The sequence below is a fragment of the Aquarana catesbeiana genome, linkage group LG01 (genome assembly GCF_042186555.1).
Source record: "Aquarana catesbeiana isolate 2022-GZ linkage group LG01, ASM4218655v1, whole genome shotgun sequence".
Lineage (NCBI taxonomy): Eukaryota > Metazoa > Chordata > Amphibia > Anura > Ranidae > Aquarana > Aquarana catesbeiana.
Genome location: NC_133324.1, coordinates 522,798,277 through 522,816,798, shown reverse-complemented (window position 1 = coordinate 522,816,798; position 18,522 = coordinate 522,798,277). Strand labels below are relative to the sequence as shown.

The following is an 18,522-nucleotide window of genomic DNA, read 5'->3' as shown; positions in this document are numbered from 1 at the left end:
ATGTGCTGTTCCAACGAGTGGCTACATCTTGCAGTCGTTTCGGTGGCATTCCAAACTGTATCTGCAAAGCTTGTAATCTGGAATAAGCAAGCAGAGAATGCTTAAAGTGACCCACAATTTTTCTTCCTTTTTAGACATATCAAATATGATGCGCTGACTCAGTAATCCCTCATTCACAGCCAGTTGTAGCGTGTGTGCCATACACGGTATGCTTTTAAGTTCACTGTCCTCCATTGCCTTCCGCGCATTATCTCGGACAATCAAATGCACTTTAGACTTCTCAGTGTGTCAAGCATGGGTTTAAAGCGTCAGATATTGCTGCTGCTGTATGTGATCCAACAAACTCGCGTGCGTTAAGTAGGATGTTTTGCAATTGAAATTTGGCATCTATCCAGTGCGCTGTCAGGCTAAGCATGCTCGTTGGACTGATGTCTGAACTCCAAATGTCAGTAGTAAAACTGATTGCTATGATGTCGGTAGTCATTAGCTCATGAACATGTTTTCTAACGCTGCAAAACAATTCAGGTTGACGGGTATCTGCAAAGTAGCGTCTGCTTGATATTGTGTAACGCGGCTCAATGTCTTGCATGAGCCTACGGAGTCCAATGTCCTCCACAACAGAGAATGGCTGGTTGTCTAATGCAATAAGTTCCATAATTGTATCTGTAATGCTGCGAGCTTTGGGACTGTCACTTGTAATTTTTTTTTTAACCTTTTCAAAGACTGTGGCCACAGATGGTGTTGAGCCTCACCCTGAGGCACTTTTTGGAAGCCGTACTGTTTTCTGTATGCTGAACTGGATGACGTGTTTTCAGGTGGTGTATCAAACCTGTTGTTGAAAAATGTCTTGGCACTGTACCCCCTCTTGAAATTTTCTGCTGAGCAAAGACTGCAGATTGCAAATATTTCCACACTGCAGACATGGTCCACCTTTCTAGTAGCATAAAAGAATAGCATAGAATGATCTATAGTGGGAGTGAAATCTGAGGGGGGGTAGGGACTAAAATCAACTTTAAAAAAACAAAACCCCAGGCAGCTATAAAAAAATAAAAATAAAACTAAACCTAACCACAACCTCAAAAGCTGGTTTAAAAAAAATCCAGGCAGCTTGCCAAGTTTTATTACAACACACAAATAAGCAGAAACAAAGTATCTTTTCCTTCTTTTATCAAAAAGGAAAGAACTCGAAGGATGTTTAACAATTTAAAGACCAAACCTTTTATGACATTTGTTGCTTACAAGTAAAAATCATTATCTTCTGCTAGAAAATTACTTGGAGCACCCAAACATGTTTTTTTTTTTTTTTTTTTTTTTAGCAGAGACCCTAGAAAATAAAATGGTGGTTGTTGCAATATTTTATATTGCACCGTATTTGCACAGCGGTTTTTCCAACGCGATTTTTTTTTTTTTTTTTTTTTATAAATACACTTTAATAAAAAACAAAAAAAAAAAAAAAACAAACACAAACAATAAAGTTAGCCCAATTTTTTTTGTATAATGTTTAAGATGTTACACCGCGAGAATCGTGATCTTTATTCCAAGCAAACAAAAAAAAAAATCTTGATTCTCATTTTAGCAAGAATAATGCAGCTCTAATGTCACCTCTCCAGCATTGCCTCCGTCTCCAGTAGAGCTGCACGATTCTGGCTAAAATGAGAATCACGATTTTTTTTTTGCTTAGAATAAAGATCACAATTCTCACGGTGTAACTTCTTTCACATTATCCAAAAAAATAAAATTGGGCTAACTTTACTGTTTAGTTTTTTTTTAAAAATTGCATTTGAAAACCGCTGCGCAAATACAGTGTGACATAAAATATTGCAACAACCACAATTTTATTCTCTAGGGTCTCTGCTAAAAAAAAAAAAAATGATATATATATATATATATATATATATATATATATATATATATATATATATATATATATATATATATATATATATATATATATATATATATATATATATATATATATTAAACAGTGAGTGCACCTCTCTTGCACTGCAGTACATCTGACGTGTACCAAAGAATATATATTGATTTTGATTGCATGCGCTAATATTTGTGAGATAATATTCAGTAGGTAGTATATTGCTTGCTGCATAGTGCAACTGCTTACTGTGTCATGTTTAAAAAAATGTATGCGCTTGTCAGTGTAGTATTAGTATAACATATGAACAACTGAATGCTTTCTAAATTAATTGACGGTGCTATATAAGTAGTAAAAAAGTAGTACCTAAATAAACTATAATTATTACCTGGCCTGTTGGCATGCATTCAAATCCAATATATATTAAACTATTTGTGAGATATAATATTCAGTAGGTTGGTAATATATTGCTGCATGGTGCAACGGCATACTGTCAGTCACGTTAAAAAAAATTCATGTGCTTGTCAGTGTAATATATAACATACGAACAATGGAATGCTATCTAAATTAATTGACGGCGCTATATAAGTAGTAAAAGTAGTACCTAAATAAAATATATAACTTATTACCTGGCCTGTTTAGTAGTAGAAGAACCAGTAGAAGTAGAACTAACTATAATACTACAAGTCAAGTACACAATCACATACAGCTGAATATCTCTATAGCAAAGTTTGTATTACATACATATTATATAGTTGGTACTAGAGGGATTGTTTGTCACTGTCAGTACTTAAAGAGAATGCTCACCGGCGAATAGTAGTAATAGTAGGCATCCAAGAGGGACGGTGCCCACTCTCGAATGCAGCCCTGTATGCAGCCGTCTCCCAAGTCACAACTGCGTCTCAACTTGTCTCGTCTCAACCAGGAGGAACGTCCGCGGGGAAGTGCTCCCAACTCCAGCGACAGTGAACTCCAGCGTCTCCGCCACGGCGAACGTGCGCCACGGAGTCCAGCATCTTAACCACGAGGAACGTCAGTGACGTCACACGTTGGTGCGCGCACCTCTGCTGCGCATGTGCAATTTTCGGCGCCATTATTGGCAATTTTTTTTCTTTCGGCAATGTGTCCCGAAAATGCAATTTTCAGCCGATATGTTTCGGTGCATCCCTAAGTTTTTTATTTATATTCATTGTCTTGAAAAAGTATTCATGTTCAAAAGTATTCATACCCCTTGAAATTTTCCACATTTTTTTCATGCTACAACCAAAAACTTAAATGTATTTTATTGGGTTTTTATGTTATAGACTATAACAAAGTGGCACACAATTGTTTAGTGGAATGAAAATTTATGACTGGTTTTAAAAGGATTTCACAAATATTTGAAAAGTGTGGCGTGCATTTGTATATAGCCCCTCTGAGTCAATACTTTTGTAGAACCACCTTTCCCTGCAATTACAGCTGCAAGTCTTTTTGGGTATGTCTCTGCCAGCTTTGCACATCTAGAGTGACATTTTTGCCCATTCTTCTTTGCAAAATAGCTCAAGCTCTGTCATATTGGATGGAGAGCATCTGTGAACAGCAATTTTCATGTCTTGCCACAGATTCTTAATTGAATATAGGTCTAGACATTCTAACACATGAATATGCAATGATCTAAACCATTGCATTGTAGCGCTGGCTGTATGTTTAGGGTCGTTGTCCTGCTGGAAGGTGATACTCCAGTCTCAAGTCTTTTGCATAGTCTAATACCCTGTACACACGGTCGGATTTTCCGACGGAAAATGTGTGATAGGACCTTGTTGTCGGAAATTCTGACCATGTGTGGGCTCCATCACACATTTTCCATCGGAATTTCCGACACACAAAGTTTGAGAGCTTGCTATAAAATTTTCCGACAACAAAATCCGTTATTGAAATTCTGATCGTGTGTATACAAATCCAACGCACAAAGTGCCACGCATGCTCAGAATAAATTAAGAGACAAAAGCTATTGGCTACTGCCCCGTTTATAGTCCTGACGTACGTGTTTTACGTCACCGTGTTCAGAATGATCGGATTTTCCGACAACTTTGTGTGACCGTGTGTATGCAAGACAAGTTTGAGCCAACATCCGTCAGAAAAAATCCATGGATTTTGTTGTCGGAATGTCCGATCAATGTCCGACCGTGTGTACGGGGCATAACAGGTTTTCTTGTAAGATTGCCCTGTATTTGGCTCCATCCATCTTCACATCAACTCTGACCAGCTTCCCTGTCCCATGTTTTAGGGTGGGGATGGTGTGTCCAGGGTGATGTGCAGTGTTTAATTTTCCACCACACATAGCGTTTTGCTTTTAGGCCAAAATGTTCAATTTTAGTCTCATCTGACCAGAAAACCTGCTTCCACATGTTTGCTGTGTCCCCCACATGGCTTCTCACAAACTGCAAAAGGGACTTCTTATGGTTTTCTTTCAACAATGGCTTTCTTCTTGCCACTCTTCCATAAAGGGCAGATCTGTGGAGTGCACAATTAATAGTTGTCCTGTGGACAGATTCTCCCACCTGAGCTGTGGACCTCTAGCTCCTCCAGAGTTACCATGGGCCTCTTGGCTGCTTTCCTGATTAATGCTCTCCTTTCCCAGCCTGTTAGTTTAGGTGGACTGCCGTGTCTTTGGTAGGTTTGCAGTTGTGCCATACACTCCATTTTCAGATGATGGTTTGAACAGTGCTCTGTGAGATGTTTAAAGCTTGGGATATTATTATTATTATTATTATTTTTAATAACCTAACCCTGCTTTAAACTTATCCACAGCTTTATCCCTGACCTTTCTGATGTATTTCTTGTCCTTCATGATGCTGTTTGCTCACTAAGGTTCTCTAACAAACCTATGAGGGCTTCACAGAACAGCTGTATGTATTTATACTGAAATTAAATTACAGGTGGACCCTATTTACTAATATTAGGTGACTTCTGAAGGCAATTGGTTCCACTAGGCAACCTCGGCACTCCATCTGTGGTGAAACTACAAATCCCATCATGCCTGTGTTTGTCAGGGTCTTGCAATGTCTCATGGGACTTGTAGTTTCACCGCAGCTGGAGGGCCGAGTTTGCGTACCCCTGCACTAGATTTTAGTTAGGGGTATCAGAGTAAAGGGGAAAAAGATGATTCTGGATGGCCGCACTCAGTGAAAAATCAAACCTCTTTATTGTAGCAAAAATATAAAAATCGAACGTGGGTTACATCAGAGGTGGAAAATACAGGAATAACAGCTAACACGTTTCACATCTACTGATGCTTACTCATAGCTGGTTAATAGATGGTCAACAGGGTGCATATAAAGGGAGAGTGATTTAGGATACATCCAGCACCTGTCCTGTAAAATTGGAACACTGCACCCTTTATATTGTTAACCATCACAGTCCCAGAAACCATGATGTAATAAACCTAAACACATTTAAAAGAGATTCTCTATATACGAGTACCTGTCATAGAGGCTATCAGAGTAAAGGGGGCTGAATACAAATGCACGCCACGTTTTTCAGTTAAATGGTTTTCAAAATGTTTAAAAAATATAATTTTTCTTCCACTACACAAATATGTGACACTTTGTGTTGGTCTATCACATAGAATCCCAATAAAATACATTTATGTGTTTGGGTTGTAACATGACAAAATGTGGACGTTTTTCAAGGCACTGTATATAATTTTTATTTTTTGCTACAGAGATAGTGTTGGGATTACAGTAATAGCAATTAACTACATTGTTGTCACTCACAGTGCAGATCATAGAAGGTGCTTCTTTCCACAAAAGGAATAATAATAAAATGCCCAAACTATGTACTTGGGTTCTTTACAACATCATTTTATTAAAGTGTTTTTTTTTTTTTTCCGTTTTTTAAGCTTTTAAGAAAAAAGATGATGCTGTTTTTCTCTATCAGGCACATGTGGAAGAAGTTGATGGACATTATCTGGTTGTTGCCTCTTCAGTATGTTTATAGCTCAACAGGCCTGAACTAGGAAGGTGATTTTGGCTTTTGTATAAGTGGTCTTGTCAGTCAAGTGGAGATGGGGCCATGTATAAAGTTTATCAATGTTAGATATCAGACTGGTAAAAGGATACTCATTGGTGGGTTAAACAGCTCTTTATTGTAAAGCTACATGCTATGTTTATGTAAAAATGATTTTCACCCTTGTTTTCTTCTAGGTTCCTAAGATGGAGGAGATGATGATATGGGAGCAGTATACTGTTACACTGAACCGGGTAAGTAATTTGTAGGATGAGTTTCGGTTTGTACTACCTTGCTGTGTTATGGGCATTGTACACTTTCAGATGGTTTTTGTTCTTTTAAATAGGTCTTAGTATAGTCGTATTCCCTGCGTCATTTGTTTGACTTACCGTGTAATGATAGGCTCACGTGTTGTGGCTGCAGTTTGTAGTGTCATGGCTGATTGATCCACCTATGTCCGTGTATTTGGTCACCTAGCTTGTACCTATTCTCTAAAGGAACAGGCAACTTCTTGTTTTGGGTCACAATCCATGCCTAACCCTTTCTTCTGTGTTGCATTATAAATTCAGGGGTACTAATGTCATGAAAGACTACATGGTGATCTCAGTTAATTTCTCTGCCAGCTTGGTCTAATCTAATTACTGTGAGCTTTCACCTGAAGAACACTAGACCCTTGCATTGTGGGATATGTAGTTTATTCACAGATGCCAGGTGTACTCTAAGGTTCAGTGTTGGTACTCTATATATTTTTTAAATAGGTTAAAATTTAAGAGTTTGGGATTAAAGAACTATTTCAGTGTTTGCAGATGACACCAAGCTATGCACAGGAATAATGTCCTTGTTAGAATGTCTTCAATTTACAAGCTAAACTCAGGACACTTCATAATTGGGCAACTGTGTGGCATTTGAGGTTTAATGTTGATAAATGTAAAGTTAAGCACTTGGGGCTAAAACCTACATGCGTCATACTCTCTAGAAGGAGAGCATATGGGGGAGTCAATGGTTAAGAAGGATCTGGGTTTTCTGATAGATCATGGACTTAAAGCGTTTAACCCCAAAAAAAATAAAGATCCTGTTCCCTTAAAGCATGTTATACAGCACTGTGCTTTGTCATTTGGACCCCCGTATCACCTAAAATACCTGGCTGATCCTGCCTGGGTTTACACTCCCCCCTGCAAACTGACCACGATAATCATGGCTGCTGAGTCCTGACACTGTGGTCTGTTTGCGTGATTCCGTCAGCTGCAGCCTGCTATCTGTCCCCTGTGTCCTTCTCCCCCCTGCCCTCTCTGCCTGTCTCTGCTCGTACCAGTGGCCACCCCCCAACCCAGCTCCTGCTGCTCTATCTGCGCTTATATCAGCTATTAAATGCTCTCATCCTCTCTGCACCATTATAATAATTGTACCTGTGTTGTGTAAATAAACTGCCCGATTTGTACCTATATGAGCGCGGCTCCCGCCGTTCAGCTGATTGTCGGCACTGTCTCTCTCCTCTTCCCCCTCCTCTCAGGCTGACGTCACTGGGCGGCCTCGGCTCCGCCCACTGCAGCTGTGAGCCGAGGAGAGGAATCAGCTGAGCGTCGGGAGCCGCACTCATATAGGTACAGTTGGGCAGTTTTTTTTACAGAACACAGGGACAATTATTATAATGGTGCAGAGAGGATGGAAGCATTTAATAAAAATGGGTTAACAACCACTTTAATCGCATTCCATGCCAAGCTGAATCCAGTCCACTGGGGAAGATTTACTAAAACTGGTGCATACATGCAGCTGTACATAATAACCAATCAGCTTCTAAGTTAAGCTTGTTCAATTAAGCTTTGACAACCTAGAAGCAGATTGGTTACTATTCACAGTTGCACCAGTTTTATTAAATCTCCCCCAATGTTTCTTTTATCAGTTCAACCACAAAGGTAACAATCTGCCAGAAACTAAAGTCAGTACAGCTCTCCAAGTACCAGTGGGAACCAGTTCAATGAAGACAAAATAAACTAAACGTTGTATTCTTTGGTTTCATTGTAACTTTTGTAAACAGTGTTACTATTTATTTTTTTGGGTACAGATAGATATATAGCTTCATCGGGTGCAGTGTATAAATACAAAGTTATGTTTTTACTTATTTTGTTTTTATTGTGAATTTATTGGTTATCTATTTCATTATCTTGATTGGTTCTTTAACCAAAGTAAAAAATTAAAATATTGTAGTTGCATAAGTGTTCTTATAACTGGGGATGTAGCGGTGTTCAGAATTAAGCAATCACGTTCAAACTCCTATTAAATAGGAGTCAGTACACACCTGCCATCATTTAAAGTGCCTCTGGTTAACCGCAAATAAAGTCCAGCTGTTCTAGTAGGTATTTCCTGAAATTTTCTTAGTCGCATCCTACAGCATCAGAGGGATCTCATTTTAAAAAAGTATCAGTCAGGAGAAGTATACAGAAGAATTTCTAAGGCATTAGATATACCCTGGAACACAGTTAAGACAGTCATCAAGTGGAGAAAAATATGGCACAACAGTGACCTTACCAAGAACTGGACGTCCCTCTAAAATTGATGAACAGACGAGAAGAAAACTGGTCAGGGAGGCTGCTAAGAGGCCTACAGCCTTAATAAAGAAGCTGCAGGAATATCTGGCAAGTACTGGCTGTGTGGTACATGTGACAGCAATCTCCCGTATTCTTAATATGTCTGGGCTGTGGGGTAGAGTGGCAAGATGGAAGCCTTTTTCTTACGAAGAAAAACCTCCAAGCTCGGGTAAATCTTGCAAAAATAAATCTGAAGTCTCCCAGAAGCACGTGGGTAAATGTGTTACAGTCTGAAACCAAGGTTGAACTTTTTAGCCCTAAATTCCCAAAGATATGTTTTGCGCAAAAACCACACTGCACATCACCAAAAGAACACCATACCTACAGTGAAGAATGGTGGTGGCGGCAGCATGCTTTGGGACTATTTTTCTTCAGCTGGAAGGGGCCTTAGTCAAGGTAGAGGGAATTATGAACAGTTTCAAATACTAGTCAATATTGACACAAAACCTTCAGGCTTCTGCTAGAAGGCTGAGCATGAAGAGGAATCTTTCAGCATGACAAATACCCAAAGCATACATCCAAATCAACAAAGGGATGGCTTCACCAGAATAGGATTCAAGTTTTGGAATGGCTCAGCCAGAGCCCAGACCTGAATCCGATTGAAAATCTGTGGGGTGATCTGAAGAGGGCTGTGCTTAGGAGATGCCCTCGCAATCTGACAGATTTGGAGTGTTTGCAAAGAAGAGTGGGCAAATATTGCCAAGTCATGATGTGCCATGCTGATAGACTCACAGCCAAAAAGACTGAGTGCTGTAATAAAATCAAAAGGTGCTTCAACAAAGTATTAGTTTAAGGGTGTGCACACTTGTGCATCCATCTTATTTTTACTTCTCTCCACCTAAAAGATTTCACTTTGTTGTTCATCTGAGTTGTACAGTTTATAGGTCACATTTAAAGGTGGAAAAAGTTCTGCAATCATTTCTTTGTCTCATTTGTTTACATTACAGAAACCTGACGTTTGTAGAGCCGGTTCACACTAGAAGCGGCACGACTTGCAGGTCGCCTCACCGAGGCGACCTGCACACGACTGCCACGGCGACTTGCAAGACGACTTCTGTATAGAAGTCTATGCAAGTCGCCCCCAAAGTAGTACAGGAACCTTTCTTCTAAGTCGGAGCGACTTGCGTCGCTCCGATTAGAACGGTTCCATTGTACAGAACGGGAGCCCCTTGCCACGTGATCAGCTGTCAGCCAGTGACAGCTGATCACATGATGTAAACAGAAGATCGGTAATATCCTTTTTTTTTTATTATTTATTTTTTTAATTTTTTTCCCTCGCGCTAAAAGCATGAGGGGAAAAAAAGCTGATCACCGGCTTCTGACGGAGGGACATCGGTCACGAGCAGGGAGAAGGACCTGCTGCTATGCAGTGCCCTCCAGTGCCACCTACAAGTGCATATCAGTGCGGCCTATCGGTGCCCATCAGTGCTGCCTCATTGGCACGTATCAATAAAGGAGAAAAATTACCTGTTTTCAAAAAATGTTTTTCTTATTGTACATCTTGGGACACAGAGCCATAGTAGTTACTATATGGGTTATAGGCCACCTTCAGGTGATGGACACGGGCATGCCCTAAGATAAAAAGTGCACTTCCTATATAACCCTTCCCACTACTGGGAGTATCTCAGTTTTTTTGCTAGTGTCTAAGGTGTTGGTCACGAGTGAAGATGTGCTGTGTTGAGCTGCACTGGATCAATCCTTGCTGGGGCTAACTATGCAACCGGATCCATTCAAGGTGTCTTTTAGGCCGAATTGAATGGTACCCGGACACCGTGTCTGAAGAAACGAGGTCTTTGCTTGTAAACACTCTTTTTAGAGAGCTGGACCCCGGGATCCAGAACTTTCGGTTTTAAGGCCATGAAGTTTTACTGGCAGTGGTGCTATTATGCTATTACATGTCCAGGATTGTGGGTTTCCCCGACTCCTGAAGGTTTGTTAATGGAACCTACTGTGAAGGGTGAAGATTGGGTCTGTTGGTTTTACCACAGTAAACCCTGCGGCGGGAAAGGGAAGTGGAGTTTTCTAAGAAGTTTTTAAAATTTTCTTATGAAATGTCTCCTTTAATTAGTAAATGTTGTCATGCCTAGGTGTCACCACTGGGTGCTGTATGGAGCAATTACCTTCTCATGCTTCCTCAAGAGACACGCTGCGTTGGAGCAGCAGGCTTCTTTCCTCTCCAGCTAGCAGCAGACCTCCGGTAAGTCTGGGGGGGTCTTTTCTCTTCTCCAGACATGTGTTTTTTAAACCACCTTTAATACTGCTTAAGCTGGTGGAGGGACGCAAGAGCGTAGAGGGGTATGTAAGAGGTTGGTGACACAAGCATTCTTTTTGACACATGTACTATTGCATCAGGCTGAGCATTAATAGCAGCAGCAGTGGCTGACTATTGCTCAAGCAATCGATGCGATTTCTTCTGGAATACCTCTGCTTGGGTTATGTTCAGAAGGGGGAGTTGAAACACTCCCAAAAAAGGAGCTAAAAGGTTCTCCCTCAAGCTCTGGAAAACCTAGTCTACAAATGGCATCCTTCCCTGAGAGGAGGTGGCTGGTCAGAGTGAGCATCGAGGGTCATGAAATATTTGCAACTGTTTTCAACGCTAAAGCCCCTGTTTTTTACTCTTTTTCCTCAGTCATGGTAGGTTTAAAAAAAAATAAAAATAAAAAGTTTAGCGACTTTAATCGCATCCCAGTGTGGTCAAGATGCGACAGGTTCTCTTGCATTTTCCTAGGACCCTCAGACTGAGGAACTAGGGGCAGGAGAAGACTTTTCCCTCAGGGGACCGTGGTGAGGCTGATGACTCCTCTTTTGAGGTGTCAAATGCAGGAAAGTCAGCGTTCACAATCTGTAGATTGATGGTACAGTTTCTTGCTGAATGATCCGCTCCACATTTATGTACCCTTAACTGAATGTTTGGGTTCGCTAAAGCCTCCTCAAGCTGTGCATGCTTTTTCCTGTCCATTCTTGGAAACATTTTTTTGTATCTGGAGGATTACCCAGATAAGCATTATTTTCCTTCTAAAAGTTTTTTACGCATTATCCTATGGTAGAGAAAATTCACTAAGTGGGGTGTATATAAGCAGTTAAAGCTACTATATCCTTTTGTGAGTTTGACTTACTCACAAAGCAGACAATACTCAAATACTTAGGGATCCAATGGATAAAAGGTTGGAATTCCTATTAAAAGCTTTTTTCTCTGGCAGGTTGAGTGTCTCAGCCTGTGCTGACAGTAATTGGTTAATCGTTGAGAAACCAGTTTAAACAGGTGTTCAAGGTTATCCTGCTCAGCAGGTCAAGGAGGCAGCTTTATGTTTGCAATAGTTGCTATGACAGACTCTCCTTTAGGCCTTGTGCCCTTCGCTAAGCGTCATGCAAGAAGCTCCTGTCTTCCTTTTTGCGGTGAAACAGCTGTCTGGGGATATTTTGGATGATCTAGCCAAAGAATCTTTAGAAAGAAAGCTACCCTTTTGTCATTTAAGTGAAGGAGTAAATTAATTTTTTTTTTCAAAGCTCCTTCTTCTGTGCCAGTGGCATCAGCCTCCAGGCAGTCGGACTGCTTCTGCCATCAGGTTCAAAGGGTAATCCTCAGGGTTAATCCCAGGAACAAAATTGGTTTTAGGGGAGGAAACCTACAAGGTACTGAAGCCTCTTTATGAAGAGGTACCCCCGTTTGCTCAATAAGGAGAATTTTTTTCTGCAGTTATTTGGGATCTGACAAAAGGAGTGTCAAGACAAATGGGGGACTTCCTCAATAGCTCCAAACGTACAAAGTCCCAAGAGTTTCCGTCTCCTCATTTTCTCAGATCAAACGTTACTAAGGATCCAGAGAAAAAAAAATCTTTCTCTCAAGCATTGGGCCATCTTTTGGCAAAAAAGTATTCATGATGGCCCCCATGTAAGAGCAGAGGTTGGGGTTTGGTTAAATCCAAATGGACATTCTGGATCTCAAAAGATCTAAAGTTCAATTCTTGAATATAATCTCTTTTTTGCATGAAGTCAATCTAATGTTATCTCCATCCTACAAGGAGGAGAACAACTTCTTCGTCAAAGATGCATATCTCCATATGCCTATTTCCTCGCTCCCTAGTAATATTTTCTTTTAAAGTGGAAAATCTTCATTATCAGTGTGTAGCTCTGCTTTCTGATCTAGCTTCTGCACCTCGAGTACAAAGTTTCTGGCTCCTTTTCTAGCCAGATTGAGGGCCCAAGGTATAACGATTATGGTTTACCTAGTCAATCTGTTCTTGTTAGAACAGTCGGTAGCCCGCTTAGACCAAAGTATGGTCACCGCATTCAACTACCTGGAATATCTAGGTCGGATTCTCAACCTAGGAGGAATCTTCTTTAAAACCATGAAGAAAATACTTGAGTCTGATCATAGGTACACCCAGAAAAGGGTATTTGTACCCCAGGCTAAGATCAGCGCCATAAAGGAACTGATTTAGGTAATCGAAGCAAGATGATTTTCTCCTATTCAACTTTGCATGAGGTTGTCGGGAAAGATGGTGGTTTCATTCGAAGGCCGTTCCTTATGCTTAGTCTCATTCTAGACTGCTGCAAAACAGTACCCTATCTGCTTTTAACAGCGTTCAAGCTCTACATTCCCAATGTGTCTGACTCCAAAGACTGCGGCCATGTCACCCTGAGAGCGCTCTATTTCATCTGATCTTGGAGGCTAAGCAGGGTCGGGCCTGGTTAGTACCCGGATGAAAGGCCACCTGAAAATACCAGGTGCTGTAGGCTGGGTCCCCCGGAGCCTCAGTTTATGGTTTACATCCAAAAAGTCTGCCAAGGGGAAAATCCTTCCTTCAGTTACCTGGGAAATAGTAGCAACATACGCCAACCTTTTGTTGTATAAGTTGGGGGGGCAGTCCTGAAAGAGGCAGCTGTCCAAGAGAAGTGGCCTAGATCAGAACTGGCCTTTCCCATTAACTTTTTAGAGATTCAGGCAGAACACTTGGTCCTGAGGGCCAGAACGTTCAGTTTAAGGTATTGTCCTGCTAGGATTCAATCCGTGTATGCCACAGCAATGGCCTATATTAATCACCAGAGGGGCACAAGAAGTTGTGCGGCCCAGAGAAAGGCGAATCTTATCCTATCTTGTGCAGAAAACAATGTACTTTTGCCTACCGGCAGTTTTCATTCTAGGATTAGAAAGTTGGCAGGCAGACTACTTGAGTCACCAGCAGTTGTTCCTGGGAGAATGGTTCCTTCACCCCGATATATTCCTTTCAATATGTCAAGGATGGGGGATCCCAGACATAGATCTGTTTGCGTCCAGAATCAACAAAAAAGATCGACATCTTTGTGTCAAAATGAAAATAAAAGGGAAGTTGGGACTTTAAATGAAGCGCTTGGGTAGTGAAGTTAAAAAAGACCATATTTGAATTACATTATGAAATGTTTATTGATTGTAATAAATAACAGACAATAAAAAAGTATTCATTTCATATACAGTAAAAAATTCATTATATAACTCAGGCAGCAAGTACAGTGCGCGGTGGTGGGCGCAAGGTGGGCCAGGGACATAGCCTCTCCACGGGAGCCGAGGCGGCATAAGTATAGAGGCAACATCGGGCAGGAGGAAAGGAACAATATGGGGCAGAGTGTGTCCGCAAGCGGGAATGTGTTGTAGTGGAAACAAAATATTATATTCTATTAGGTGTATGTATGGTTTGTAATAGTATTTTATAGATAGTAATAGTTGAATAATAAATTATGAACCCAGTGAGCTCCAAAAGAGATGATAATATAAATAAGTGTATGTGTAAAGGGATCTATGCCTAAAAGTGTGTGACATTGGCGTAAATGTAAAAGTAACCAAAATAAGGTAAGAGTGTGATAGCGACTAGTGCGTGAAAAATGACAAATGAAAGAAAGTGACAAGAAACTAATAAGTGTTAATGAGGCAAGATTACCAAAGAAATAGACACCTTAACCAAGAGAAAACGGAACAATACAGGAGGAGAAAAAGAGGAGACGACAAACCTACCCAAATGTGGCATCTAGAAGCACCACCAGCCGAACGTGTAATGCAGGGCTGGTGTGCAATGACCCCAGAAAGAGACTGGCCATGTTCACAGCCAGCTCTAAGTGGAGGGTATATAAATATGCCGCCAACGCCACGTGGGTGACGCAAAGGAGGAGCCGCCGCACTTGAACCGAGTATACACCAGCAGTTGGCGCGAAAAGGCTCCTCCATGGGGACACCGAGATAGAAGCACTAAACGTCGACGCGGTGACGCCAGAAACTTGCGTCACACGCACAAGTTACGTGGCGCCGATGCGCAGAAAGTGGATGGGGAGGAAGGGAGGACCCACTGGTGCATCGCAGCTCCCGCAGAGAGGAGAGCCCAGCACCGCCCAAACGCCCAATCACCGCACACAAGGCACGGATGCTGGCCAGGTGGAGAGTGTGCCTAGGGCATCTGTACAAAAAAAGCCATGTGGGGTATGGAATTGGTAACCAAGATGCTGCCTATAAAAGTTGAAAAATAAACTAATAAACAACTAATAAAATAAACAATATGTCCACAACTGCACTAAATAAATAAATATATACCGTATTTATCGGCGTATAACACGCACAGGCGTATAACACGCACATTCATTTTAAGAGGGAAGTTTCAGGAAAAAAACTTAAATTTTAAATAAGGAACTTTGAAGTAAAATAAGGGTCAGTGCCCATCTGCAGCCTCACCATTGCCATCAGTGCAGCCTGATCAATGCCCATCTGCAGCCTCACAAGTGCCATCAATGCAGCCTCATCAGTCCACATCAATGCAGCCTCACCATTGCCATCAATGCAGCAGCCTCACCATTGCCTTCAGTGCAGCCTGATCGACGCCCATCTGCGGCCCAGAGGGGACAGGGAGGGGGGCGGGACGAGCGCCGACAGATTACATACAGTGAGAATCTCCTATGATAGACAGAACAGTGGTCCAATGGCGGGACAGGAGTTCCTATTACAGAGGCCGCCAAGTAAACAGGAGATTCTCACTGTATGTAATCTGACAGTGCTCGTCCTGCCCCCTCTCCCTGTCCCCTCCGAGGCAGCTAAAACTGAAGTATTGGCGTATAACACGCACGCACTATTTGCACCCAAGTGAGTGTTATATGCCAATAAATACAGTGTGTGTGTGTGTGTGTGTGTATATGTGTGTGTGTGTATGTATGTATGTGTATATATATATATATATATATATATATATATATATATATATATATATATATATATATATATATATATATATATATATATATACACATATATACACACTTATATTCAGTATCCTATACATGGTGGTACCCTATAAGTAAGGGCATACCTCACACAGGGAGGGTAGGGGAACACTAACAATCCCATATAACCAATTGCTTCCATCCCGGTAATATATGAAAATATGAGGGGGTCAAGAACAAAGGATCCACTAGCATGCAGAATGGATGCCTTGCTATTCCCGTGGAATCGGTTCTCACTGATTTGTGCTTACACTCCTATTCTGCCTGCATTCACGACTTCTTCACAGGATCAAGCAGGAAGGTAAGTGGTTGATTCTTGTGATCCCCAGCGGGGTCCAGCAAATCTTGTTATGCAGTGATCGTAGAGATGGCAGTAGGAAACCCATGGACCCTACCTTCACGGCCAGACCTTCTCTCGCAAGGTCTGGAGTTCCATCCTACTTTACAAACGCTACATTTAACGGTTTAGCTATTTAGGCCCACACTCTGAAGAAGCGTGAGCTGTCAGGTTCGGTAGTTTTCTACCTTGGTTGATGCAGAGCTGGCCTCCATGGTTATATATTATGGAGTCTGGGAAACATATGTCTCCTGGTGTGAAACCAGGAGCTGCACCCCAGGAAATAAGTCAAATTAGAGTCCTTGATTTTTCTGCAGATGGGGTGAGAAATAAAGCTGGCCTTGAGTGCTTTCTAAGGACAGGTCTCGGTATTATTTCAACGACCACTTGCTTCACATTCTTTGGTCCATAACTTTGTTCAGGGGGTAACACGGCTTACTCTCCGGTTAAGTAACCCCTGGACCCTTAGGACTTGAATTTAGTTTTGTCGGCATTACAAAACAGCCTTTTTTTGGGCCGATACAACATATTCCCTTGGTCCTTTTTCTGACAAGGAAACTATTTTTTTCTGGTAGCCATATCTGCTGCAAGAAGGATATCAGTATTGGCTGCTCTTTCTTGTAAAGCGCCATATCTTTATTGTTCACAAGGATAAGGTAGTATTGCGTCCTCATCCTAACTTTTTACCAAAGGTAGTATCAGGTTTTTATCTAACCCAGGATATTGTTCTACCATCTTTTTTCCAGAACCCTTTGGAAGAAAAAAATCACTACTTTTTTTTTTTTTGATGTGGTGAGAGCAGTCAATGTCTACTTAAAGGCGATTGCTCAGATTCAGAAAACAGATGATTTCGTTCGTGTTGCCTGAAGGTCCTAAAAGAGGACAGGAAGCATCAAAATCTTCTTTTCTAAATAGATTCGACAAGTAATCGTTGAAGCTTATGGTTTAAAGAGGTGGATTTCCACCCTCTCGAATCAAGACGCACTTCTCTAGGGCTCTTTGTGCTTCCTGGGCAGTGTATCACCAAGTCTCCATGGCTCAAATCTGCAAGGCCGCAACTTGGTCTTCAGTCTATACATTTACCAGATTCTATCAAATAGATGTAAAAGGTCATGAGGATATCGCCTTTGGGCGCGGTGTACTGCAGGCTGCAGTACAAGTCCTCTAGTCTAGTCTTATTGCCCTACTTTTTGTTGTGTCTGCTTCCCTTCAGTTGGCATTGCTATGGGATATCCCACATAGTAACTACTATGGCTCTGTGTCCCGTGATGTACGATAAGAAAATAGGATTTTTAAAACGGCTTACCTGTAAAATCCTTTTCTTTGAAGTACATCATGGAACACAGAGGTCCCTCCCTTCTTTGGTATACATATGTGTTGCTTTGCTTCAAAACTGAGATCCTCCCAGTAGTGGGAGGGGTTATATAGGGAGTGCACTTTTTATCTTAGGGCGTGCCAGTGTTCATCACTGAAGGTGGCCTATAACCCTCATAGTAACTACTATGGCTCTGTGTCCCGTGATGTACTTCAAAAGGATCAAAGCCACATTGCAGTATCAATCTGGTACACATGTACATAACATCGAATAAACATCAGGTGTACAGGCTATCTACCAGACTGGGTTGCAGCAGTTAGTCTATGTATTATGGTGTTGTACTGCCCAAACTGGAGGTGTGTAGGAATGAGATCTCGTTTGAGGTTTTCAATTGCCTCACCCAGCTGGGTGTTCGGAACTAACTAAGTTTGTATAACATAGAACATAACAGTCAATTAGCTCTGAGTTCTCTGAGAGATTTCAATATATATGAATAGGAAAGAAATGGTAGAGGGAAGGAAAGAAAGGAGGTATAGAAATAAAAAGAAAAAGGATTGCCTGTGAGATGGTAATGTCTCTGGTCGCCGCATTACGCCAGGGCGTGGCCAGGGGAGAGCAAGAAGCTTTTGCCCATTAGAGCGTTAACTACTCATCAAATGATCGTACTTTGTTGAAACCTTAAAATGGAGCCAGGGGGACCATGTCTTGTGGTATCTTTCTATGTCGTTGGAGGTTTGAGCCAGTATGTCTTCCATGTGACAGACCTCGGAGACTTTCTGAAGCCACTCCTTTACTGATGGGGCCTGAGTGCTCTTCCAACGGAGCGGTATCAGGGCCTTAGCAGCATTCAGTAGGTGCTTTTATATGGGAAGTTGGAAATGTGAAGCAAGCAGCAGGCTGCATCTAGAGTGATTCTGGTCTCCATGATCTGTCGGTTGGTGTCCCTCACCCCAGTCCAGAAAGCCTCAAGGACTGGACATTGCCACCATATGTGTAGGAGAGTACCAGTCTCTCCCCCACATCTCCAGCACTGGTCCGATACTTCTGGGAACCATGCTTTGAGTTTATGGGGTGTGGCATACCAATGTGTCAAGAGTTTGTACACAGTCTCCTGCGTTTTGGTACTGATAGAGCATTTATGCGCTAACGTACATGCCGTCAGCCACTGATTGTCTGTAATGTCTCT

The 18,522-nt window shown here is 41.5% G+C and overlaps 1 protein-coding gene and 1 pseudogene across 4 annotated transcripts in view; both read left to right on the top strand.

The window, feature by feature from the left end:
• TJP3 (tight junction protein 3) overlaps positions 1-18,522 on the top strand; it is a 384,009-nt gene that overhangs the window by 109,128 nt on the left and 256,359 nt on the right. For all 4 annotated transcript variants that reach the window (XM_073594320.1, XM_073594307.1, XM_073594328.1 and 1 more), the window contains one exon: positions 6,058-6,114. In XM_073594320.1, the coding sequence (XP_073450421.1) occupies positions 6,067-6,114 (48 nt within the window). In that variant the 5' untranslated portion in view covers positions 6,058-6,066. The remainder of the gene's footprint in view (positions 1-6,057; positions 6,115-18,522) is intronic.
• Positions 13,067-13,185, top strand: LOC141125131 (5S ribosomal RNA; annotated as a pseudogene).